General features: G+C 42.2%; 2 protein-coding genes across 6 annotated transcripts in view; one reads left to right on the forward strand and one right to left on the reverse strand.

Moving 5' to 3' along the window:
* Positions 1-15,021, forward strand: part of SRPX (sushi repeat containing protein X-linked) — a 46,392-nt gene extending 31,371 nt beyond the window's left edge. For both annotated transcript variants that reach the window (XM_048052830.2, XM_048052829.2), the window contains 8 exons: positions 931-1,122; positions 1,602-1,778; positions 7,935-8,061; positions 9,210-9,331; positions 9,982-10,161; positions 10,629-10,762; positions 12,119-12,240; positions 14,633-15,021. In XM_048052830.2, the coding sequence (XP_047908787.1) occupies positions 931-1,122; positions 1,602-1,778; positions 7,935-8,061; positions 9,210-9,331; positions 9,982-10,161; positions 10,629-10,762; positions 12,119-12,240; positions 14,633-14,813 (1,235 nt within the window). In that variant the 3' untranslated portion in view covers positions 14,814-15,021. The remainder of the gene's footprint in view (positions 1-930; positions 1,123-1,601; positions 1,779-7,934; positions 8,062-9,209; positions 9,332-9,981; positions 10,162-10,628; positions 10,763-12,118; positions 12,241-14,632) is intronic.
* A 9,297-nt stretch (positions 15,022-24,318) lies between these two features.
* The window catches only part of SYTL5 (synaptotagmin like 5), an 87,233-nt gene continuing 85,063 nt past the window's right edge, over positions 24,319-26,488 (reverse strand). For all 4 annotated transcript variants that reach the window (XM_066980233.1, XM_066980242.1, XM_048052835.2 and 1 more), the window contains 2 exons: positions 25,808-26,016; positions 24,319-25,206 (listed from right to left, as the gene is read on the reverse strand). In XM_066980233.1, the coding sequence (XP_066836334.1) occupies positions 25,064-25,206; positions 25,808-26,016 (352 nt within the window). In that variant the 3' untranslated portion in view covers positions 24,319-25,063. The remainder of the gene's footprint in view (positions 25,207-25,807; positions 26,017-26,488) is intronic.

Genomic DNA, 26,488 nt, shown 5'->3' on the forward strand with positions numbered 1-26,488 from the left:
CTTTGAGGTGAGGAGTACAACACATAAAGACCGGACTTGTGAGAACTGGATTTAGAGCGTGATTTAGGTTTCTGCAGCTTGGTTTCCTTTTCCTGTGTGCGTGCTGAGTGTATGCTCATAAAGGAACAGACACCCTCTGAAGGATTTGACAGGAGGAAGTGCAGGTTTTGTGCTGTCAAATACATGCGTTGTGCCTGAATGCACACGTTGCACGGGGAAGCTTCAAATGACTGCCAAAAACAGTTAAATTAAGGTTAGATCTTTCTCAAGACCTCCTCAGGTGGTCTGCTGGAGCAGACGGTTGCCTTCAGATTTAACCATGGCAGTGATACTGTACGCATTTGCTGGTAGAAGGCTGTTTTGTTGGTGATACAGAGAGTGTTTGAATGTTTCAGTGTGGCACCAGAGACCTGCTGAGAACTGTAAGGAAGGTGTTGTACTTGCCCACTTTTCGGTCCAGCTTTAAGCCTGGGTGCTAACTTGCAAATTAAACTTGCAAAAATTTGTTACCAAAGAGAAGTTAGATGCATCCATTTAAACACAAGAGGGGGGAAAAAAAGCTCGGTCTGTCATCACTCTGTCCACATGGTGGCACACTTATTCCATGGACAAAAAAAAAAAAAAAAAAAAAAAAAAAAAACAGATTTCCCCCTCCTACCCCCCCAGTATATTGGCTATGAGCTTTAATGTTTGTAATAAAAAAGAGCTGCCAGGCTTTGAAGGCCTGACCTTCTGCTGTGTGAGCACTGTTACTTCTCCACTGTTGAGGATAGGGGGCTTTTTAAATAAGATATTTTTTCTGTTTCTTCTCTGTGACCTTGAATAAATTTATATTTGTGTTTGACCTTTTACATTTTGTGAAGTATTGTGTGTGTTGTTTTTTTTTGTTTTTTTTTTTGTTTTGTTTTTGTTTTTAATTCTCTGTGCTAGAAACACCATGGTGCTCTCCCATTAAGGTGAAACATGGTTATGCAAACTGCAGGACACCTCAAGGGGAATATTACAAGAACGTGCTGGGGACGAGATGCGACATTCGTTGTCAAAAAGGCTACGAACTGCACGGCCCTCAGCAGCTCATTTGTCAGTCAAGCAAACGCTGGTCCGGGAAGGTGCTGTGCAAACGTAAGTAGTGCTGGGCTCCGTGCGTGTGGGCTGCTCCCCAGACTGGGCAGCCACTGGGCTCTGCTTGTTTTGGGGCTCGGTGTAGCTGCAGCCTGCGAGTGCTAGGGTGTTCAAAGGAAACAGCCATCTGCTGATGGTCGTTTGTATTATAGACATCAACAATTTGTTTGGCTACGTAGACTGGCTTGTCACCTGAGGATGTTGCAGGAGTACATGGCATGATAAGTATCGTGAGAGGACAAAGATAATGAGTGTGGGATTTTTATGAGTGTGGGATGTTGATTTGTAGGGAGAGTTTTATGACAAGAGCCATAAAACTTCTTTAAAATGTCATCCATCATGGGTTTTGTAAGCTGACGCTATTTGTCTCGGGTGTCTGAGTGGGCTCTTGCAGTAAAACATTTTCTGAGAAGACAGTAGCTGAGTGACATTACTCTAAAAAGTGGGATTTCCATAAATCCGTGTTTCCCGTTTTGCAGAGAAGCGCTGCCCCACCCTCTCCATGCCAACCAACGGGGGCTTCAAGTGTCTGGATGGCGCCTACTTCGGCTCGAGGTGCGAGTACTACTGCTCGCCGGGATACCAGCTGAAAGGCGACCGCATAGTGACGTGCATGGACAACAAGGTTTGGAGCGGCCGGCCAGCTTCCTGCGTGGGTGAGTAGGATGCTCTGTCTGCATCTTGAGGGCTCCCTGGACCTGCTGCTGCTTGGGTCCTGCAAATGAATTCCAAAATGTGCTTGTGTCTGGTTCCTTGGGGAAGAAAAGCAGCTGTCCTTTTTGGAAACAGGGAACAGTTTTGCAAGGGATACAGTATGCTCTCTGTCCCTTAGTACTCAGTCACAAGTGGCCATCTTTCTAGTGCACGCGCTGTCAGCTCCAGGCATTACCACTTTAATAAAGATCACAGAATCATTAGGGTTGGAAAAGCCCTCCAAGATCATCTGGTCCAACCATCCCCCTACCACCAATGTCACCCACTAAACCATGTCCCTAAGCACCACGTCCAACCTCTCCTTAAACACCGCCAGAGGTGAGGCTACTATCAGTGGTCTGTGCTTTACAACACTTACAACAACCCTCCCTGATCTCATGGGTAACTCTTTTTCTAGGTTGTAATTACCTTGCTGCTTTTCTAGCAAGGTCTCTGTGCTGCCATGCTGTCTGTCATGCTGCCTATAATTTAATGACAAAACAAATTGGAAACTAAACCCTTTTTCTGACCTCCCTTGTTGCATTCGGGTTTTGCTATCAAGGCCTCCAGCCATTCCTGGTGAATATGGGTGGATTATAGTCATCAGCGTGCTTGCAGTGAGCTAGGCTGAGTTTCAGCCAAGTTCACGCGAGTTACGCCAGCAATTTGCATTAGGTAGTCAGCAGTCTCCTTGGAACCCCGGATGGAATAACTGTTTTTATATCCATACATCAAAACGGAGAGAAACAAATGTTGAGATTTAACTTTTCTTCTTACTAATGAGATTTCAGCAGATAGTGAGGTCCCAGCTGGTGTTCTTGTTTCTGGGAAGTCTCTGATTAAAGGGTCAGCAGCTACCCACAAAAGAAAGCACTTTATGGCCATCTGAATTGGCTACCAGTAATCTAAGCTCATGGATGGCAGGATATTTATGCTCAGGTTTTTTTGTGTATGATAATTTGGTTTTCCTCAGAGTGCCTGTGGTTCAGTCTAGGTTAGTAGATATCTTTGGAGTCTCTCCACTGTGGCTTTCCATTCATAGAATTTTATTTAGTTTTCCTGTTACTTGCTGTTGTACAAATGTATAAATGATCCTGCTGCTTAGATCCAACCTGTTTGTGGTATCTCTTGTTTTTATTTACAAAAACGAGCTGTGTCCTTCTCAGTGGTGTGTGCAGAGGAAGAAAAACAAACCTTTTTAGGTTTGGGAATGATAAAATGTTGTTTCTCTGTATTTCCTGGCACTTTCAGAACCTCATCTGCTTGCAGCAACAGGGTGCTTATTACAGAGGATGCTGTCTTGCAGAGTAGGGGGTAAGCAAATACGGCTTGATCAAAAAAGAGAAGCTAGGGATAGCACTTAGACTTCTTTTTTGTTCCAGAAGTGCAGGTTGGTTGTTATACAGGATATGATTGCAAGTCCCAAGTAACCCAGTAAAAGTAAGACCATTATTTAAGTTCTGACAATACCACACAGAGGTATGGAGAGGACCCCTTCAAACCTTGTGTGCACACAGTTCTTGCACTTAGCAAGTTAAGCACTTAGCAAACTGTTGAAGATTATTTTTGGCCTGTTGACAGGTAGGAAGGGGACTTTTTTTCTGACCGGACATGACCGTAACAGCATAATGCGGTTTGTGATTCAACACACATCCCTTACTGTAATTCAGTAGTACAAAGACACCGTCAGTGAATTGGGCCAAAGCTTCCCATGGACCAGAAGAGAACTGGCTGAGCAAAGGCTCTTCCTTGTTTTCAACTGAGGATTAAAATTAACGTGAGGGGAGCAATGAAATGCAAAGGCAAGGGGTTTTTTATTATTTATTTATTTGTTACTCTAGACATATGAACAATTAGTTGCACTGTGCACAGCGGGGATGTTTCACATGATCACAGGCACGGGCTGGTAAAGCTCATGTCACTGGGAACAGGTAGGGAGGAGACCTGGGGACACCACAGGTATTACCATAAGTATGGATAATTACTCCAGACCCGAATTTATAATCTTCTTGAAAACACGGGGCTCTCCTCTACCCGTTCATACTCTAGTTGCACTGCTTAGCATGTTTGCCCATAAGTGCTTGGGGTTCACAGTGCAATATTGAAAACCCATGTAGGAAAGGGATCAGGCTAGTATCATTGCTGAAACAGGTATTCGTTAAAATGGGAAATATTATTTTTTCCAAGAAAATTAGGTATGTTTTAACAGTCACTTATGGAAGTCCTTATAGAATTCCTACAGTATTCTGTCCTAAAAAAGGAGCCTGTCTCCTGTCGCTCCTGTAAGGAGAAGGATGTCCTTCATGATGCTGAAATAACTTTGACTAAAAAAGCTCAATGTATAGCCAGTTCGGTTATCAGTTAGCTAAAAATGCCAATGCTCACTTGAATATTGTATGCATAATGCACTGTAACATAGATTGAAACAGGTATTTTCCTCCAGAAGATTGAAAAATGTCACCTTTTTTCCTTCCATGAAGGTTTCATTTTCCTGCAGATTGTCTAAGAGGTGCTGTGGTAAATGGCTTGCACCGTGCTAAGTCATCCTTCTGTCACCTCCTCGGAAGATCGTATGGATAGGTAGTAAACGAACAGCTTCCAGCCACGATGCCTGAAACAAGCTCTGCACTCTGAGTCATTAATTATACAGGCTCTGATAATGGATGTTTTGAAATACAGAGCAGTGCCTTTTGGAGGGGGTGGGGAGAGCAGAACAATGTTTTTCATTCACCCTTTCATGCTTTTGAGTCTCTTAATCTCTTCATGCTTTTGACGCAGACTAATGTTTTGAATTAACTTCCAGCCATCGGTAACATCATCAGCAAGCAGTAATGACAGGGTTTTTATGTAGCAGCAGGCTGTTTACCTACCCCACACGGACTCTTCAGTAAGCATTGGCCATTCAATACCATCCCCTCTCCTTCTTTCCTGGTAAGACCTCTCCTCACCCCAAGCTCACAAGCAACTGCGAGCGAGGCAGTAAGGGCCACTCCCAGAAGTACGTAAAACAGAGTAAATCCAAAAGCTATTTAAAAACTTAGCATTTTTGCTCCTCGAAGTTCAAAAGGCTGCTTTAAAATTGAATACTCCTCCGCTGAATATTCCTCTGCTTTAATGCTGCCATTTCTGCAACACTGCTGCCAAGCATGGGACAGGGTACCAGTTGCTGCTGCTGAGGAGCCAAGAAAAGTGGTATCTGACCAGAATGTAAGAGCAGTGGCTGAACAGCTCTGAATTTTTTTTAAGAAAACTCCTTTTCCCTGCCTATGCTGTCAACTTTGCAGGCAAGATTCACCCATTGACTACACAGCTCTGCCAAACAGCTTAAATAAACGGCTCTGATGTGTCATCGGTCTTTCAGCAGTGATGCTGCAGTAACAGCCTAAGAGCAGCCGTGGGGGGCCGGAGCACCTTGCAGTGTCCTGGCTCCAGCTCTGGCCAGGAATTACGTGCTAAGTGAGAGTCTGTGACAAGCCACTGCTTCCAGGATCTCTTTTCCCTCCTCTAAACCCTCCCCCAGCAGTCAGCAATCTTACCTCCGCTGGGGTTTGTTTTGGAATCAGCTTAATTTTCTAACCTCCAGGTGGGCACCTCACTCATGTCTCACGTTTGCACTGAAGATTTGGGGGGTTGTGTTTCGGTTTTGTCACCTGTGCGTTTGCCTGCGTGTTCTGTGGTCACCACCTCTGCATTTAATTGATTTCTTTTTTCTGCCCTGTCTTCCCTCTGCCAAGCTGTGGCCAAGGTGCTCACGCTGCAGGAGGGCGTGCGAAAAAGGACCTGAGAGCTGGAGCTGCTTGGCGTAACAATCCCAGAGGCCCCTTGAGATAAAGAGCCTCTTCGGTAGACAGCTGCGTTCCCGTGGTCCATTTCAAAGTGGAATTATTCTTTCTGGTGGGGTTCGTTCAGTGCCTGTTGAATGCTAAGGGACATCGGAAATGACCGAAGAAAATACCTTTTCCAGGATTTTTTACGTCCAGCTAACAAGGCTGCCTGGGCCCTGGCTGCTTGGTGGTTTGGTTCCTGCAGGAGCTGTATTTCTTGTCTTGGTGATGTGGAAGTCCAAGCTGGGTTGTACCAGCCAGTCTTCTCCGTGCTAAATAATGCAATGAGCTTTCTAATGAATTAAGTGCTTAAAGCGCTGGGTCCGTAAATACCGCTCAGACTTTTGTTCCATCCTCACATTTATTTAATTCATCCTGTCAATACCGGGGTGCTGAGCTGTAGCACAGCAAACTGACCGGGCAAGAAGCAGACGTGGTGAGATCTGGCTGGTTTTCACCCTAGTTCATCTGTGCCGTGGGTTACTGAGAGCAGCGCAGTTTTGCAGAGGAGGGCAGAGCTCTCGGCTACGGTGTGAGCAGGTCTCCACACATAACAGGAATGTATTCTAAAAATAAGGGAGTGAAAAAGAAACATGAGGAAAGGAGACAAAGTGCTCCCTGCAGCTGGAGTGGAAGCTTGGAAATCCTGCTGACTCATCCTACAGCAGGATCTGTGTGTGCCCTCACCGAGTGCATAAGTTAAAAGAAGCATAAAGAAAAAAATAAGTGTGTTATGTATCTTTAGTAAAGCGTGTTAGTGTAAAGTACAGGAAACTTCAAAAGCTGTTCAGAGGACTCTCTTTATTTTTGCTGTACTCTGTGTAGTGTGAACCTACTCTTGCTAGCTCCAATTTCTAGTAGGATCTAGAAAGAAATGAGCAGTTATCATACCAGTACTATAGGGAGATATACATTTCATTGTTTATTAAAAAGAAAAAAAGAAAAAAACACAGTTTTTCTTTCTGTAAGGCAGTTTGTAATATTCCCCATGTTTTCTGAATAACGTTGGTATGACACTTACTTGCCAGTGCCCCCCCCCCCCCCGTAAAATTAAGACGGGAGTTCTTCCTATAGGACTGTCTCACAAAGATGCTGTCTTTGGGGTTGGAGGAATACTCTCACAGAAAAAATAGGGAGAAGCCAATTTTTTGGGGTCCTGAGTTCCTGGAACACCATAGCAGGGTTGCACTTGCCCTCATTATACTGGTAGGAAACACTGTGTTGCTTTAGAATATGAGGGTCTATAAAATCATCTTATATATTTGATGCTTTATAAAGACCTAAACCTTTTCTCGTTTAATTTCCTTTTTTGAAAGACAGCCAGTTTGTAATTTGCGTCTGCCATGCAAATGAAAAACCAAGGCCTGCCACCCTTTAAATATCAGCAGCATTTTAGGGATTGTCTTCTATTTGCAGGTGAAAAGCAATCCCGTGTCACTGCTTATTTGCAAAGCCTGGTGTGTGACTCCATGGATTTAGACTTCATTTTGGGCATAACCCAAGAGATGGTAAAAAGAAACAAAAAAGAGACTAAGTTGTTTAAAGCAGATGTTTCAGTGCATGTGATGGTGTTTGGACTTGGTTCACCTGTGAATTTCTCCTCTGCTAGCTGTATTGACAAGGAAAGACAAGTAGCTGTGCATCACCTTTATCCTGCACATCAGCATCTCTTATCATCACCACTGGTCTCTTTCTGCTGAATGACAGTCGCAGCATTCTGGTAGCACTTAATCAAACTTTCACTCGAGCTCTACATTTTGCTTTGTATTACCTTTAAGGCATTATTACAAGAATTACTTGAGAAAATCACATGCAGCAGCAATTCTCAGCAAAGTAATGATGATTTTATCAATCTTCTGCTGCTTCTCTTTTGCCATTGCTGCAGGAAAAAATAACCAACAAGTTCATGGCAATGTGCAAAGTTAATGTGCAGAGACAGGTTTATTGTGTTCGGCGCTTTACAGACATAGGTAATCCCAACAAACTGCACGGATGTACGACAGGCAGAGCAGGTAAACAGAAGGTCCGTGCTCCGTGGGTACAATCTCAGGCATCCTTCTTTAGAGTTCAAAGCTAAAGGCACGTAATTTTTTGGCAATATGTTTTAAATGGTGACTATATACGGAAAGTTATGAGAGGCACTTCGGCTCCGCCTGCCTTGGTTGGATCAGCCCCGGTGCTGAGGAGGCCACCCGAACGCGGCCCCGGGTTACACCAACGGCAGGGAGCTGTGAAGAACGTGAGTTGCTAGAACAGACGCGCAGGTGCCCATTTCTCTGGGGTTTATTTCAACAGATACAGAGCCTCCGAGAATCCAGTGCCCGAGCGTGAAGGAGAAAACCGCAGAGCCCAACAAGCTGACGGCCAGAGTCTTCTGGGACACCCCGGAGGGAAGGGACACCGCCGATGGGATTTTGACGGAGTAGGTGGAAATCTCTGATGTCTGTATTTTCTCTTTTTTTATTCCTAGGATCCTTGGTTAGTAATTCAGCTCATGAGGGTGGCCAGGACTCTTTCCTCTTCACTCATTAAAGATGCTTATTTATAGCTGTCGTGTATCAATGACCTGTAAAGAATTGCTTTAACTGAAAAAGAAAAAAACTGACAGCTTGGAGGTGAATCCCCCAGGACCTGGCATGTAGAATGGTAGCAGATTGGTGTGGTTATGTCAGAGCTGATGGATTAAATAACAGTAGCATTTTGATTGCACCTGCGAAATTTTCCAGAGCTTCTTTATGGGTCTCTTCTCATAGTCGACAAGTTCTTTTACACAAAACAATGAAAAGAGAATACTGCATTGGAGGTAGGGAAAGACAATTTTGACTGTCTTTAAAAAAAATATTGTGTCACAATATTTGTGATCATTTTTAAGCTTCTTCCTGAAGCAGTGCTGGCTGTCAGAAGTCTCTAACTGCTGTTAAAGAGTTCTTCGGTTACCTTTAAAGTAATGCTTCTCATTTGAAACTTAGGTAGCTATAAATATTTCATTTAAACTTAACAGTTTCTTCAGAAATCCTGTTCATCTTTATGGTTTCGCAGTTCTACTTCCCAGAAGAGCAAAGGTGCATATGCGATGGTGCCACTGTCTCTGATTTGCCCACCTGTATCATACAGGATTTATATCCATCTATCTATCTAGCTTATTGTAAAGGTAGCAGTATAGTGTGTGTATATATATATATATATATATGCTTCTTTCAGGAGGCAAGTTAAATCTTTTAAAAGTATGTTAGTGGACTGGTTAAGCTTAACCAAAATTTCTTGGGCGTGACATGATGGTTGGCTATGCTATGAATTGTCTTTTAGGAAACACGCACTCCTGAACTGCTCTGCTCCCTTCTTGTCAGCAGGACAGGGCCCTTTTGTTAAGAACAGGACCTGCATATCTGACTGCCCTGGTCTCTGCTTTGCAGTTTCTTCCTGTGCTTGCTCTCAGTCTTCAGTCATGTAGCACAGCCAGACAAGCTCAGCATGCACCAGACTTCACTCTTTTTAGGCTTCTACAGCTTTGGCAGTAGGACAATACTGGTGAATTTATGAATGTTTGTCCCATTTCATCTCCTGTTTTAGTGTTATTTTGAAAGGCCTGCCACCAGGGTCACATTTTCCAGAAGGCGACCACAAAATCCAATATACTGTATATGACAGAGCTGAAAACAAAGGCACTTGCAAATTTCTCGTTAAAGTCAGAGGTAAGATTGATGTTTTACACTATAAATACAGGCACTGATTTGCATCTGGCTTAGGAGGCAGTTTTAGAAACATCCTCAGCTCTATATTTGTCTGCATAAATATGTGTATATAAAGTTTATGTTGACTCTGTAACTGAGTGCACCATCCTGCTCCTGCTGGCTCCCTGGGGACCCAGGCTTGTAGCAGAGTGGGCACCAGGCGCTCTGCAAGTTGGGGAAGGGCTCTGCTGATCAGTCCTGCTCCATAACGTTGAGCCCGTGGGCTGCTGAAAAAAATAACTGAGGGAGTTTTTTCAGCAATGCCTCACATCTGTCAAGAAGGTTTTCTCTTTCACCAGGTGTTGCAATCTGGAGTCAAATCCATGGAGAAGGGATCTCTTTGTGCACCGTGACCTTTGGTCACCCTATACCACAGTCACATGTACACACACACACACACATCTGCGTCATTTTAATTTACATATGAGTTAAGAAGGGGGTTGGATTTTTTGTTTGTTTGCTTGTTTGTTTTTTGGTTTTACATCCTTTAACAATAGAGGTAGCAAAGAGAAAAACATCTTCCATCCTGGTATTCCATTGGCTGTGCTACCCGAGTAGCGAGTGGATTCATGCCTTGTCTTTCATTTTTTTCACCTCTTTCTTGCCTAAAGTCAGGCGCTGTGTGAAATTAAACGTCCCGGATAATGGCTACATCAAGTGTTCAGGTGATGGAAATAACTACGGTGCTACGTGCGAGTTCTCCTGCATTGGTGGCTACGAGCTGCAAGGAAGCCCGGCTAGAGTGTGCCAGTACAATCTGGGGTGGTCGGGAGTGGAGCCAACCTGTGCACGTAAGTGAGTATTTCAGCATTTACCGGAAGGGCTACCGGAGCACTGGTTCTCACGGAAGAGAGAATTTGGGAAGGGGACCTGGGGCGGAATACAGCTACAAACTCTAATGCCCTAGAGACAAGAAACTCGGCATCTTTGTCTTCCTGCCAATTTGCATTTACACCTGGAACATCGGCTACCTTTGGCTGTTCTGTCCTAGGAGATAACGATGGTGCCTTAAAACTGGCAGCGTGTTTCTGCCCGGACCTTTGGACAAAACTTTACATGCTGGAGTCAATCCACCTTGTAAGCCAGAGTACAGCTTAAGATAAAATCGTTGGCTTCTATGAGGCCAGTCTTTCACCTGTATACTCTTTATATTATTCTCTTGTTGCTGTGCTTCTGGTACCTAACAGGTGTTTGTCCTTTTAGAACTAGATCTCATTTCAGTTATGCTCTATAACTTTTGTTTTAAATTTAATTCTAGCCATGAATATTAATGTGAATGTGAGGACTGCAGCTGCGCTTCTGGATCAATTTTATGAGAAGCGGAGGCTGCTAATTATTTCAACTCCTACTGCAGCCAACTTCTTCTACAGGATGCAGTTGGGAATGCTGCAGGTAAAGCAAAGTTCAGGGTGGGTTGCAGGGGGTTGTAGCAACCAATTTTACTCTTTAAAGACACAGGAGAACAAGCTCTACTGTTGATGTAAATCTGTAAACTTCAGATGCTGCACTGCAGCCAGCAGAGGATCTAGCTGAAGTGGTGGTGGTTCTGGATTAATCCTTTTAATGTTTGTTTTACTTTAAACATCTCCCTGGTTTCTTCTAATTTGGCTCTGTTCTGGATTGTACTGCCTCTGACTGACCAGTTACTCAATCCCAGGCAGTTCTGGCCCTCTTCCACCCTCCCAAGATTAATTTAATATTAAACTTGTGCTCTAATAAGCACTCCCTAACTCAGTTCCTAGAGGAGTTAGGAAAAAAAACAAAAAAAACAAAAAAAACCAAAACAAAACATCCAGCACTTCAGTGGCTACACTTCATGCAAACCAGGCTTACAGGCTTTGTAACTACAATATGAAAAATGTGAAGAAACAAAGAGAAATAAAATAGAAATAACTTGTGTATCAGCAGACAAAGGACCAGAGGCTCAGCATAGAAATCACCCGGAGTGGAGATACCACTGTGGTATTTTGTTCCAAAAAAGGAAAAAAAAAAAAAAAAAAGAACACCTGGTAATGGTCCTTATGTTATTTTTTTTTCTCTTGTTGGGTTCTTGCTAGACTAAGAGGTGTACCTCAAAAATGTATCTGTGTCCTGGGGAAGCAGCCAGTCCTGTGTTCTTTCATAGTGGCAAATGCTTGCACATTGTTTCTTTTCCCACAAGTGGAACAACATCCAGAAAGAATAGTCATTGTGATATGAATGTGATAATGTTTTTAACTGCTGGCTTCGGTCACAGGTGTGTTAGAAACAAAATGAAAAGCTTTTGTTTTCCCACAGTAGATTACTTGGGCAAGAAAATTCAATATATTGATTGAAATGAGGTAGTTTCAAATACTGTTTTAATGGCTGTATTACTTTTCCCACTGCTTGGTCAAACAAGTTGGCATGAAAAAAAATGACTTTCTGCAGTTGCCTTCCGTTTCACGTACTTTGCTTTGATTTCCAAACGAGATTACTGGCACAAAGCTTAATACACTGATATGCTGGCATCTTTTCATGTCATTACAACACAAGTATACATTTCTCCTAGGTGGTCCCTGTGTGGTGGTGTTCTCAGAGTAGCTAAGAATCCATCATTTAACTGCCCTTGGAGTTGTGAGGCTGTAGTTCTTTGCAGCGGGAATGAGAGACCCTTCAAAGCACGCTCATTTCAGTTTAAACCATCTCACTAACACAAGATCAGACCAGTTATGAACAACAACCCAATGTTCTCTCTAACATCTCTCTCTCTTCTTCTAACCCTTGCAGCCAGCACAGTGTGGTCTAGACCTCCGACATGTTACCGTTGTTGAGTTGGTTGGTGTCTTCCCTGCACAGATAGGAAGAATAGGGGTAAAGCTGCTGCCCCCATCACTTGCACTGCAACTCAGGTAAAGTGAGGTTTGGCTACTGTTGTGTGTGCGCTGTAGCATATACAATGTATTGCTTTTGATTTCCTGCATCTTATTATCTAAATAGGTGTATTATACTGTAGTGTACTTAGCTCAACATGGGAAGGTAGCTAGATGTTCATGAGTAAGTTTCAGCATTAGTTCCCTCTCTATTAACTGTGAAATAGCTGCTGAAAATTCATAGGCATTTGGGATTTACGAAATTAAGAGCATAGGCTTCAGCGTGTTTCGTATTTAAAGGGGCTGACTCTTTCAAGTGCTGTGCCTCCCTTGCTTCTTTGCTCAAACCAAATGGCGCTGAATTTAGGTGAGCTCTCTGTGCATCCCCTTATGTCTTTATGGGTCTGAGTCACTGAAAACACTTCGTGTTTGTATTTGTGCTGGAGCTGGCGTGCTGCAGTCCTGCCGGCCTGCAATCACTTTGCAAGAACAGCCTCAGAGCAGCTGCCAGCACAGCCCCAAACGTCACCACCGGCTCATCGTGGCTGTGGCCAGGCCAGAGGAGAAGCAGTAGTTGTTTTTTGAAGTCCCCCATGTAGATATGATATGGGCAGTATTTCAAAGGGCAAATGAGCTCAGCCTCCCCAGCCTGACCGACATTCAACAGTTTTACTGAGGTCTAAACTGTTTTGACTTAGTTTTGGACAAGCAGGGGGTTGGTTTTTACTTGAAAGGGAAACTTCAAGTGCCAGCACTGCCTAGGGTTAGGAGGACTACAAGAGCCAAAAGCAAAGGCCTGTTTGGCAGGGAAAGAAGTTGTTACTTGGGAAAGAAGTCCAGGAGCATTTTAGGCAGCATCTTCTGTGATATGCCTAAGAAAATGGTGTAAATTTTTATTTGGAACAATAAAAATGTGTTCTTCTCTCAGGCTCCTGACAAGTCTGAGAGTTTTTTCGGATCGAAAAAATAAATAAAAGCATTTGTTCCCTATAAAAAGAAAGGGAACACAAAGAGCTGCTTTTTAGTTAAAAAAAAAAAAAAGAAAGAAAGAAAAAAAAGTGCATTTACTAAAGTTGAAGTGGTTTACTTGTGGCTTTGTAGAAAATAAGCTCTGGTAATAACCCTGTTCCCTGAGTCCTCCTACTGCCTGCCACCCCACTCCCCACCCCCAGCCTTCAATTTCAGAAATTGGGCTGCTATAAAACCTGCCCTGCACTCAGTGGAAGTTAGCTTTCCATTTGATTTTTTTCCTAGACTCTGTTGCTACCACGGTGTGAGTTAGTATTCCAGTTCTAGAAGGCACTTAAATCAAAATGAAACACTCCCTGAAACATCTTGAATAGAGATGCTGTCCAGAGTTAGTACTCTGTCAACTAACCAGTCACAGGTACCCTAGTTAAAACTTCAGCAAACTCGGAGGGGTTGGCATTTGGAGTTGTAGAGGGTAAACATTTTCATTAAGAAACCACATTCCTCCTCTGCCTTATCTCACTTATCACCATAAATTAGCTCCGACATTGTTTTAGTTTGAAATCAACAGCCAAGCTCTCTCACCAAACAAAACAACAACTAGAGTACTTGAACCCATTGGAAGGCAGAAGAAGGTCAATTTTTATGCTCCAAACCTTTCTGAAATCCAGCTCCCAAGAGACCCTCCTCTTCACGGCAGCTTTCCTGTCCTGACCCCATTCCATCACAGACGCCTGAATTTATTTTCCCCACACCAGTGATGTTGACTGTATGCATGTCTGAGGATCTTATAATTCATAACTCCTCCAAGGACGAGATTAAATGGGCATCCAGGATAAACTTTTCTTACTGTTGCACCTCCAGAGGAGCTTGAATGACCCATTTCACCACTCCAAAGGAAAGGACTCTGCCCTGATTAGTGGTGGCTTTTTTTTTCTGCTAAATTGGAGTTGCCACCAGGTAGGTAGTTACTATTAGGAAGCAATGAGAACTGACTCCAGTAATTTTGCTCTGCTCTTTCTCATTGTTTTTTGTTTGTTTGTTTTATTCTGCCTGGCAGCAAAGAAAAGAGAATAGCCTACCTGTAACTCTTGAGCTCCATCACGTTTTTTCTTTAGGCAGTGCATATAGTATTGTACTTTGTCTTTTTTCTTCTCTTCTGAGAGCAATAGGTAGGGCATGTGCCATACTGCCAAACCAGACGTCTGAGAAGAAAACAGCGCCGAGTGCAGTTACTCTGACCCTCCCTTACCGCAGAGGTACAGCCTTGCAGCACAGGCAGACCCCTGCTCACTGCCTGACTCCATTCTTACAGCTGAGACAAAGCAGACCCTGTGTAGCGCCCTCTGACCATCCCCAGAGTCCTCTGCCTGGAGCCAGCAGCCTGGCTCTGCCATTTATCGCTGTCTGAAGTGCCTAGGCACGTGATAGGCTTTCACAAAATGACTTCCTTATTTTGCAGGCTGCTGCTGAGGATCCCCCATTATAATTTCAACATCGTGGTGATGGACAAGCACGGAATGGACAAGGAACGCTATCCTTTCCCAGCAACGCCAGCCGAGCTCTTTGCACTTATTGACAATTTTCCCTTGAGAAAAGAAGAGATGAAACTGCAAGCAGAAATTGGCCAATCGTGCCCCTAATTGAGAATTGCAGGGCTTGCATTTGCCAGTGATTTTTTTTTCTCCACATAATTCTCCCCTTGGTGCTACACAAAGCATGGCTTTTGTAATCACTGATGTACAGATTTTTTGTGTGTATTGTTAGGTCTGTCCAGCTGTGTAGCTGCTCTGCATAGACATATGCATGATGCTTTTTTGTACTTTCAGCCATCTTTAGAGAAACGTGTACGTAGGATTACCAACCAATGGAATTTCTTGTACAGACAGCAAAGACCTGAGGCACGTCTCTAGGAGTTTATTTTGGATTTTTCATTCAGTGTAAAATTGGGGTTTCTTTCTTACTGTTTATAAGTCTTTTTAATAAAATATTGTTTTGCAAAGAAATAATTGTCTAACCCTCAGAGATAAAGTTGACTGATTTACTCAAAAGTTGAATCAAACTACCCCTCTGTAAACCATTTAAATCAGAGGCTAATGTCTCTGTCTGTAGTGTACAGCAACCCAGCAGTGTCTTTCAGACCCGTTATAATACAGTCAATCACAGACACCACGCGTAAACCAAAGGCAACACGAGTACCTATTTTCAGCAGTGGCAAAGAAAATAGGTGACGGCAGGAGTATGGAAATCATTGCCAGAAGGAATTCAGTAACAGAAGAGTGAGCAACACAGAAAATGGGTGGTAAATTACTAGAGGCCTTATACTGCAATACTTGATAGAAGATCTGCTCCTACCTGGTATGTGTCTGCTTCTGGTGTTACGTGTCCAGTGACTTGGAGTAACAGATTTCTTTCCCTTTTCATCTTGGAGACAGATCAGGCTCTTGATTTGATGGCAGGGGAACATCCCCTACAGGGAAGCTTCATCAAGGATTTGTCATTTCCAGATCTGTGGAAAGATTTTTTTTTTTGCAACGCATCATTTACAATTTAACAAAAAAAAAAGTTCACTGCTTAGCAAAAAGTGTTAAGAGGCAATCAAAACAGGAAATAGTTCTCTAGTGTTTTATTATAACCCACAATCTTGACAATCCATTGCAAAGAATATACATCATGCATGAAGAATACAAACCCAAAGGAATGAAAATTGTGAGTTAAAGCTTTGGACGCTTGCTTACAGGATCAGGTGCATAATTTCACATCACTGAAGAGCATTTCAGTGGCTGTGCTGTTCATACTGTTCAGAGCAAAGCCTTTTTTTTCAGCCAAATGCTTGTTTGTCTTTGACTGTTCAATTTTACACTCCTGTGTCAGCAGGGGACCAGTTTATCAGCATCCTTAAAGCAATCCTTAACAAGGAATACAATCTTTCACACTCTCTGAAATTAGGATTTAAAAAAAAAAAAATGTTGCTGCTGCAAACAAATTAATGAGGGAGTGAATGTGTAGATAGGGAATTCAGTCCTGACACTAGCTAAGAAAAGCTCATTTGTAGACTGAAGTGCAAGGGCATCGAGGCAGAGGGCTCTTCTGCGCAGAACGGTCTGCCTCTGAGCTCGTTAGGAGACTTACCAAACACCCGAGAGTAGGCATGAAAGCCTGATGCAGCCAAGGCAGCGACTGCCTGCAGAGCTGATGCCAAAGGCAAAGAAAATCCAGATACACCCTGACCTCTGCAGGTGGTGCCAGGTCTGTGAGCATGACCGACTGGAGGACAAGGAAGCCTTCCTTTGCATGAACTTTCCCAGCACTTCCAAGATGCAAGGACAGGTTTGATGACAAAAATCAAAGAAATAAAGAGCATTTCTGTTCCAGACCTGGCCAAACCAAAAAGACATCCTCGATCAACTACAACGGAGTAAAGAAGGTAAGCGCCAGTATGCCGATGGATACAGCTGTACCCCACAAGTTTCCTTTCTTCTGCTGCCTGCATAACACTGGAGGTTATGGAAACCAGACAGCACACCAAATCACTTTGTGCCTTAAAAGTAGAGCAGCCAGCCTGAAGACACAGCTATATACATACTGCTATGGCCACAGTGCGCTGGCTCAGATGCTTTGGCATGCATGCACCCATAACAAGAGAGGACAAGTGGTTCCCCCAACTCTCCTCAGTCAAAAAGCACATCAACTAATCCCCAATGATTTTTTCAAATAAATAAATAAATCTGGAGGTCTGATGGGTCTGATTTTTCTGTTGTATTCATGCAGTTCCAACCTGCTGCTGCTCCATTTTGATTTGGGTGCAGAATCAACGCATCCAGTTATCTGTAATGCCTGGCTGAACAGGAGTGGGGCTTTACAATCGCTACAACCAGGAAAGTGATTGCAATCACTAGGCTGTTAGAGGAAATCGAATTAAGTGGATGGAAGTGCATAAGTGATTGGATTACTGGTTAGAGTTCTACACAGAACATCTGTTGAAATCTTGTGTTTATGTTCTTGATTACGAATATCAGCTTCTTGGCATTTTCTGTTGTACATTTTTGTGGGGAGGAATGGAACAGTGAAAAACATCATGTGCCATCTCTGTTTTGGAGTCAAATCATCCTGCAAGTATGGTATGCAGGAACGTGGCAGATTTGTCTTTCAGGAAAGGACTGTTTGAACAAGAGACTTGGTATTATTGGCTTTAGCCCAGCTTTTGTATATCTAAATAAATCCCAAATATTCAAATATATTCGAGTAGTTCATCCTGTAGACTTCTGGTCCCACAAAAATAATGTTGTGTAAACAAGGTGCAGTACCTACACTAGTGCTTTTTTTTTTCTCTTTTTTTAATGTTTAACAAAAAATTTACCTCCCTCAAAATCACGCAGGTTTGAGTTTTTGTTGTACTTCCAACATGGCTCTTGCCACAGCTGTTAATCTTACCACTGCTGTCAAAATGCAAATCCTGTTTAAAGCACAAATTGGGTTGGGAGGATTAAAGGCTGTTTCCAAGAAGCCGGACCTGCAGCGATTCTTGTCCTTTCCTCTCCCCCTCCAGGCTATTCACTGCACAAGTGACAGATCACAGTGTGCAGATAGCGCCACAGGCACGAGGTTTTTGCATCAATGTGGAGATACTTTTCAGTTGTGAATGTGTTCTCAACAACCCAAGGAGCTCAGTCATTTTAGAACTGAACAGAATTTCTGTCGTGTAAAATCTTTTGCAACAAACGCTGTGATAGGTTGTAGGAGGCAGCAATTTCTCATGACCCCAAACAATTCTCTAAATGGCCTGATTTTCCCCCAGTCCTACCCAAGAATCTACCTATTTGATGAGAACGATCCCTGCCATCATCGCACAACCCAAAACCATTCTACATCTACAGAGGGAGAGGCTAACGTCAAAGTTGCATGTCCCTAACTCTCGAAGCTCAAACCCTCTCCTCTGGGACAGAAAGCCTCACATTTTAATGAAAGCACCAATGACCCTTGCAGCTCCGAACTGAGGCTCTGCGCTAAATGACTGCAGTGTGTCGTTTCGTTACAGCTCGGTACTTACATAAAAGCATGAGTCAGACTGCATAGCGTAATTAATGAAAACACAGCGGCTAAAAAGTAACCTGAAGTGCATTTAAATACTCTTACAATCACAATCCGCTTTTTAAATTAAGGCAGTGAAATAATGGAGCTCAGGTTATGCAACATTGGTGCTCAAGCACTGCCAGCCACTCACCTCGGTCCCGGCCTCCCCTGGCAGTGGCTGCTGTGCTGCACGTCCACAGCAAGGACAAAACGTGTGCTTCACACCACTTGGATTTTTCAGGTGGGCAGGACCTTGAACTAGGGACTGGGGAGGAGATCTGGAGATGGAGGAAAGGAACTGAATGCACGGGGTTAAGACACAGGTAAAATAATTCTCTAGCAAGGTGGAAAAGTGTGTATTTCCAATATTCTTAGCTAGAAAATAAGTTTAATGCTTATGAAATAAAAATAAAAATAAAAATAAAAATGATGTAATATGTAGAAGTGAAGAAAAAAACAGCAGAGGGAAAGGCTGTGAATGGAGTCCCATCTCTGAAGACATGCCAGGCCTCTGCTGTTATTATTACATTGAAATGAAGCAATGTGCTTACCTCATTTAGATAATATGGGATATTCCTGAAAGACGTGCTTATAGTTCACTGTACTGAATTTTAGAAGAGATGTGACACAGCAACGTTTCATTATTTTAATTTTAAAAGATAGAACAATAATCTTGACAACAGCTGCAAATGTATTACCAGCCATCTTTGTCCACAAAACTGAACATACAGTGCACAGTACAAAAATGTTCTGGGCAGGAAACATTCTGTTTTGGCTAGATTTGGGCAGAACTTAACATACTGCAATGGCATTTACTGCTACCTCTGTTCAAGTCCAGCAGAATAACCAAACAAATAGCTAGCAACAGATTTTAAGCAGAACAAAGGCTGCACGAGGGATACATGACATTCTCTATTTGCTGCAACAAATGACTACAGTTGGCTTTAAGCAAACCCCAACAATTAGAGCTACCCTCAAAAATACACACCCAACTCTCAGGAGCAGTAGTACATTATAGACGTGTTATTGCCACAAAGCAGAACTGTTGAAATAGGTAATCTAAATAAAGGGCCAATATACAGCAGGGGTGAGTTTCAAAAGCAACCTAAAGAACACCTAAAAGGAAGTTGAGATTCACTTTCCAGTGTCAATATACACAGTATAATTAACACTGAATTATTACCACTTACCAAATGGCATTTGCAAACATGAAATCACTAGGCAGGAAATTCAGGGGACACAGTGGTAAGGTTCTGCTAGCAGGCTTCTCTGTATCTCAGACTGAGTTATGGTAAGAGACATCTCTGCAAATAAAAGTCTGCATCTTATTTTGGAATTAATTGCATGTTCGTACAATTAATTGCAAGTTCTCTAGGGTTCTCAAGTGTTAACATGTCCACACGTAAAAATAAATAAATTATAATCATCTTTAAAAAATGTATCAAAAAAAAAGTTTATAAAGTGCACATGGAGATGACTACTTCTGTCCATCAAAAATGACAATCGTGTGTTAGGGAAGGATAATTTCAGTTTTTACCTCATACAGATGAAAGTAAGCGGAGTTATCACTTAACTACTGCATGTGCCTTCTTCTGGGTACTGTAGATTCATGTTTGGGTGGGACGTGGGGTCACAGTTTGGCATACTGACAGAATCTTTGGAGAATTTCCTGGTGAGGGTTGCTGAACTGAAGAGAGGGATGGAAGGAAAAGATCCTGCAAAGATTCAGGTACAACCCTTAATGTCTCGTGTGAACCCACAGACTAGGCAACTATGGAGACCGGACTCAGCTCTTTTTTTAAGGTGTAAGAGATCCAAGGAGCCTTCGTCCACTCAAGCAAACCACAAGCTTTACGTGTCTGAAGTTGGTCAATGTGCATACCTCTTGTGAAGCCAAAATAATGCCAGTCTTTATGCAACCCTCCTGTTACCTCACCATATCAATTGGAACCAGTGGATGCTCAATGGCTGCTCTGCTGTTGTAGTTTAGTTCATATTTGCAGAACACAGCCTTGGACACTTGCACCTGACAGGGCCTAACCAGGCATGAAAATAAAATCAAAAAACAATACTTAAAAATGCTTTTTTTTTTCCCACAATACCTTTGCATAATCTGTATTGGAAGAGACACAGAACGGTAGGTTTCCAGACTAATGCATGGGAGGTGATCATCCCCCTGTACTCAGCTCTGATGAGGCTGCACCTCGAGTGCTGTGTTCAGCTTTGGGCTCCTCAGTAAAGAAGGACATCGAGGCCCTGGAGCGTGTCCAGAGAAGGTCTACGAAGTTGGTGAAGGGCCTGGAGCACAAGTCCTGTGAGGAGCAGATGAGGGAACTGGGGTTGTTTAGTCTGGGGAAGAGAAGGCTCAGGGGAGACCTCATTGCTCTCTACAACTGCCTGAAAGGAAGGTGTGGGGAGCTGGGGGTCGGCCTCTTCTCGCAGATACGACTAGAGAGAATGGCCTCAAGTTGTGCCAGGGGAGGTTCAGGTCGGAAATGAGGAGACATTTCTTCTCAGAAAGAGCAGTCAGGCATTGGAACAGGTTGCCCAGGGAGGTGGTCGAGTCACCGTCCCTGGGGGTGTTCAAGGAAAGGTTGGACGTGGTGCTTAGGGACATGGTGACACTGGGTGTCATTGGGTGGGTGACATTGGTGGCAGGGGGATGGTTGGACCAGACGATCTTGGAAGTCTTTTCCAATCATAATGATTCTGTGATCATGGTCAAAGCATACTCACCATCCCACTACCTTTTCTCATAAACCATCTGCTAAGCATCTATGTGGGAATGAAAAATCAAAATGTGGTGTCTAAAAGGCATTTAAGGCAGGCAATGGCACTTTGATCAGTACAGGAAGATGGCAATAGCCTCACTGCTTTTGCAGCTTTCCTCTCACCCTCATTCAAATGTAATATGATGGATGTGGAGGAGACGAGGAGTCCATTTTAACCTATTTTAGCATCTACATATGCAAACGAGAACTTTTAGAAGCCTAAAGTCCCTGTATAACTGATAAGCTGAATAGAGAAACTTCGAGAAAACAGGTCTGGATACTCAAGTCTGATAGCAGGGCTTGGACAACCCTCAGCATCAGCTCTTCCTGATGGATACTGGCAATAACCACACTGTCAAGAGATTATTTACTGTCCCCACTTGACGCTTTACAGCCAAAGCTGTATTTTAATTTTTCTTTAATGGGTCAAACCCTCAGAATCTAATCACAAGGAGGGAGAAGACAGCAATGAAAGCCCTGTAGTTCCATTGCTAGTAACGTGTATCATGTTTCACATTTAAAAAAAAAAAGTGTGGAGCAAAGGTCTTCTCCACTGAAGCATCTTAAGTTATTCAAGTCTGTGTGGAGAAATATTTTAGAAACAGCTCTTCTGTGCCTAATTACTCAGGATGGGAGTTTATGAATCAGTGTTAACATTGTGGCTATTTTCTCCTAAAAGTTAGCCTTGAACCAGCCATACATCCTCAATATCACAAACATACATACATAAGGAAGGCTTTAGTCTGACTCCTGGCTTTCCATCTTTTTGTGCAGCCTAGTAATACATGGTACACGATGACACACAATTACAGGCAATTGGTTCAAATATCTGGGAAACAAGAAATCACATCTGCAGTTAATCATCTCATGCTTTTTCCAAACCATAAATCATTTTTGCAAAGGAAGAGAACAAGGATATAAGAGAGATAATTAAATGTGACATTTTCCACAAATCAAATCCTTCCTGTTGGTAACATCACAGAATAGCAAAGCCTTCCAAATTGCTCTGGTGTTTACACTGATGATCGTCATCTCTCTGAGGCTCATTTGAGGCAGAGTATGATATGCATTGTATGTTACCATAATGTAGAATTGTCACTGCCAACCTAAGAGGTAATTTCACTGTACCTACTCCAAATCCTATCAACGGCTAACACCACTGCCTTGGCTGAAATAAATACTCACTTGAAATTGTTCCCCTCATATGCTGAACTGCAGGTGATGCCTAGAATCTGTTCATAGCCTGGTCTATGCTTTGAGATGCAGGCCGAAAGAGAAATTTTGGCTCTTCCAGAAGCCCATGTATGAGCCAGGTGATGCCTTCCAGGTGAGTACATTCATCATAAACTCTAACACAGGACCTAAAAATGGGAGTAAATTGGGCAGAAGCTAAAGTAGTAAAGCATGGACTACTTCCTTTCAAAGCAAGACTAGATTTAACTACAACATTGATGCTTAGAAGGTTAGAAAATACCCTTCAAAAATTAGATAAATGCTCATAATCCACTTTAAGTAAGAGGTTTAGTTCAGTTCCAAATTATTTTAAGGTTTTCAATCTGGTGAAAAATAAAGGTTTTCACTGTGGGGTCCAACATGGAGGATTTTTTGTTATAATTTTCCCAGTTTAAACATCAAAATGAAACAAAAACAACTCAGACTTACCGCTGTTCCTCTATAAGCCTAGCTGGAATTTCACCCTGAAGAATCATTTCCTTTAGATTTAACAGGCTTTATCTTTTTAAACCAACTTACAGCAAGTGAAAAATCAAGCATGTGGCTCCATGTCAACATATTATTACTCCCCAAATAAATTCTGGTTTGTGGTGCAAACAAGCAAGACAACTCAGTTTACTGACTCTGTAGAGACATAGTTTAGGTGCCAGAAGTTAGGTTTGGTTTCACTTTGGGGATGCTGATACAAAAAATCTAGTATTTAAAGAAAGTCTATTATGATAAAAGAAAGGTCATAAAATGTATGTGCTTGATATTTGTGCTCTACTTCATCAGCTCACAGCATCTGCAGCCTAGGATGAAAAGCAGGCTAAAACTAAAGTAAGCTTGCTTCACTGCCCAATTTGACCAGGATTTCAGATGAAAATGAAGAACAGATGAAGAAGGAAAATGAAGTCAACTGGAACAACTATTGACATTTGATTCCCTACTTGAGATTCTTTATGGAAATTCCAAAGATGACTCAGCAGTTTCTAAAATTGGGGGTATCAAATTGGGCAAAAGCATTACCTTCAATGGCATATCATAATTTTAACCAAAAAAAAATATTTTAAATCAATCTGTTTCTATAAAACTAAGATTCTATTTTTAACAAAAATAAATAAAACCAAATGTATCTAATAATAATAGGATTTTTAAAGACTGCTTGCAAACTTCCCCACAGTTTCAAGCCACTCAAACCAAAAACAGTATAATATTTTTGGGGGAGGAGGGAAAGAGGGGAGCAGTGGGAAGGAATGGATATTAAATGTTAACATTCTGGATTCAGCTCTAAGTACATTTACTGACTATACACTAGAACAGCAATGGATGACAAAATTTTAACCTACACTTACTTAGTTATCAGTTCTCCATATGTTGTTGCTCCATCTAGAATGCCTGCAATTTCTACATTGTGAAGAACAGCATTTCTCTCTCTCAAACAAGTAAGATTTTATGGCCTTTATTCTTCACAGAAATCTTTAAACACTGGTGTTTTGATAAACATTTGTAGAAAAATAAGGGATAAGTGTAGCTATAGATTAATTTACCCATTCAAATAGGAAGCTATGTTCCAATTCTGAAAGATTTAGAGGATTTTTCATTCAGTTTACCAATCTTCCTTTGTTTCATACCCTGAGCAATTATGTGCGATGCAGTTATATTTTTATCCAGACTTGTGCTGTCCTTGAAAGAGTTTATAATCCTCTCTGATTATGGTACTACTGCTGTTTAAATGCTGCAGTAGCCCACAACTATACAAAACAGCATGTTCTTCACAAGTGACCTGAATAAGACTGCAGAGGATGGCAGATCTAAGCAGGTACAAAGATCCCTTTACGAAACCAAAGAGCAAAATTACTCTTGAACACTCGTTGTGGTTAATAAGATTAATGACTGAATTGGCCAAACCTACAGGATCCCAGCTCCTTCAGAGAAAATTCAACGTTTTTTTTATGCTCCAAACCAGTATGTGTCTCATCTCAGCAACTCATCAGGTGGGACAGGCATGTGAACATATTCTCTCTGTTCAATGACATTGGGAGATCTTAGCTAGAGCTGTCAACTGAATGAAAGACATGGTAATACCACACAGTTGTAAAAATTTTATAGGGATTTGTTATCATTATTTTCATTAGAGGCTCTTTGATCACATTGAACCAAACCTGCCTTATATACAGTGCACTGAAATAACCCAGAGAATGCTGCAACATTGGCACTTTATACCCCTTCATCTGCTGACTATTTCTAGTGTGCAATGACGAGTGCATTGGCTTTCCTTAGAGGGCTGCTTGGTCCCAAGCCTGCCTTCCTGCACACTGCATAGCCCAAAAAGCAAACATGAAATAGAAATGTTGTTTGTTATCCTTCAGAACATTATGGCTTCTCATCTTGCAAATAACAAAGCACAGACTCATTCTGAATCTGCTTGTACTGTATCACTACTGTCTTCTAGGCCATCTTTGACCCAGGAAGAGATATGTAAAGCAAACTTTACTTACTAAATGACTATCTAGAGAGTTTGCTAGCTCTATGTCCCCCACCAGCAGAGGTGTTTACCATCTGTGCACCAGTCATCAGAAGGGACAGAGAAAGCCAGTCTGATCTCTGTACAAGGTCAAATTCTCACGAGCTTCAGGAGAAACATAATCTGTCCAAGAAGCCTGGGTTAAAAACGTGTGCATGAAAGTGCAGAATGCATTAAAATTTCACTTGGAGCCTTAATATCCAAGGCAAAGAGTACAATCCTTCACCACTTTCCAATAGGCAAAGTGTGAGGAGTTGAACACCACTGAAATCAGGAGTACCTGTGGTACCCCTCATTAGTTGAAAGTCTTTCAGAGTCTACGTTTTCCCATGCTGGATCTCAACATTAATATCCCCTCCACAGAAGCTCCAGGACTGTCAATCATCTTTTGCCAGAGGTGCTGCTCTTCTCCTTGAGAGTCCATCCAGTCAACCTCCTTGCCATTACTTACACCTGGCAATTGCAAAAACACAAACCATTTTGGTGTATTAGTAAGCACTTACTTAATATCATTGCTCATTCACTCCAACAGTCTACAGAAAGATGGCAAGCACTTTACACCCCTGCCTGTATACAGATTTACTCCCAGAGAGCACCAGTTTGTTATTCAGCTCCTTTGTGGTACATGGATGCACATAAACCTCCCCACTCCGCACCACAAGCAAGCTTCTCCTAACTGAGGAAGAACGAATTCACATCTCTTCCAGATAATACCACTGTCAGCGGAAAGGCTGCTGCTGGTTAAAAGTAGTTTCTTCCTCCTCAACAGGATTCTGAGAAATGCTTCCAAGCTATTCCTGGTTCTTCTAGGCTTCTCAGAAGTGCAATTGGGCACCACATATTTGTGTCTCACTCAATGAAGGAAAGAACTAAATCATCTATACAGATGACATGTTGCCTTCTCTCCCCTTCCAATCTCCCCAAATTCCCATATGCTATCCACACATTCAATAACATTTCTATCCCTCATGTACATGAATCACTTGGGGTGGGAAAAGAAGAGCAGGATAAGAGCAGAATAAGAAAAGCAATCACCAGTTAGATGGGACCTTACCACTTCCAGTGCTCAAACGGACACCTCCCAGAAAAATATTACTGGAGAGCGACTCTTTGTCCCACACAGTTAATTCTAGGCAGACATTATGTATATCCCGGGAATTCAAGCCACTGAAAGCAAATGTATGATTCCACTGGGGGTTCACATTCTTTTTTATTATGGGAGTTTTGTGTTTTGTAGCTTTGCTGTCATCTGGGAGCAGGTATCTGGGACATATAGAAATGGAAAGTTGAATATGTCAATAGGATGTCATATAATATCAACAAAGAATAATAATCACGTAGAGATGTCATATAATATCAACGAAGAATAATAATTATGTAGAGATCTCAAATAAGATCAAGAGCCCATTTCCCACTGTAATTAAATTAAGCGTATACCAGAAGTGCATATGTTGCATTTGTGCTCCATTTGTTCTTAGAGTTACAATGTCAGTTATCAGAAAATGAAATTATGTCTCCTTGTCCCATACCTTTCACTTTTTATAAAAATACTTATTTCAGTGAGACTAAATACAGACAGAATCATAAAAATGTTGGCTAGAAGGAGCCTCTGGAGTCACCTCGTCCAGCTTTCCTCTCAAAGCAGGTCCTCCAGAAAGAAAAAAAAAAAAGAGATTGATAAAGAAGGAACTTCAGAAATTTGGCACCAGTACTTTGAATTGCCTATCACCCTACT

Source organism: Anser cygnoides, chromosome 1, assembly GCF_040182565.1.
Source record: "Anser cygnoides isolate HZ-2024a breed goose chromosome 1, Taihu_goose_T2T_genome, whole genome shotgun sequence".
NCBI classification, from domain to species: domain Eukaryota; kingdom Metazoa; phylum Chordata; class Aves; order Anseriformes; family Anatidae; genus Anser; species Anser cygnoides.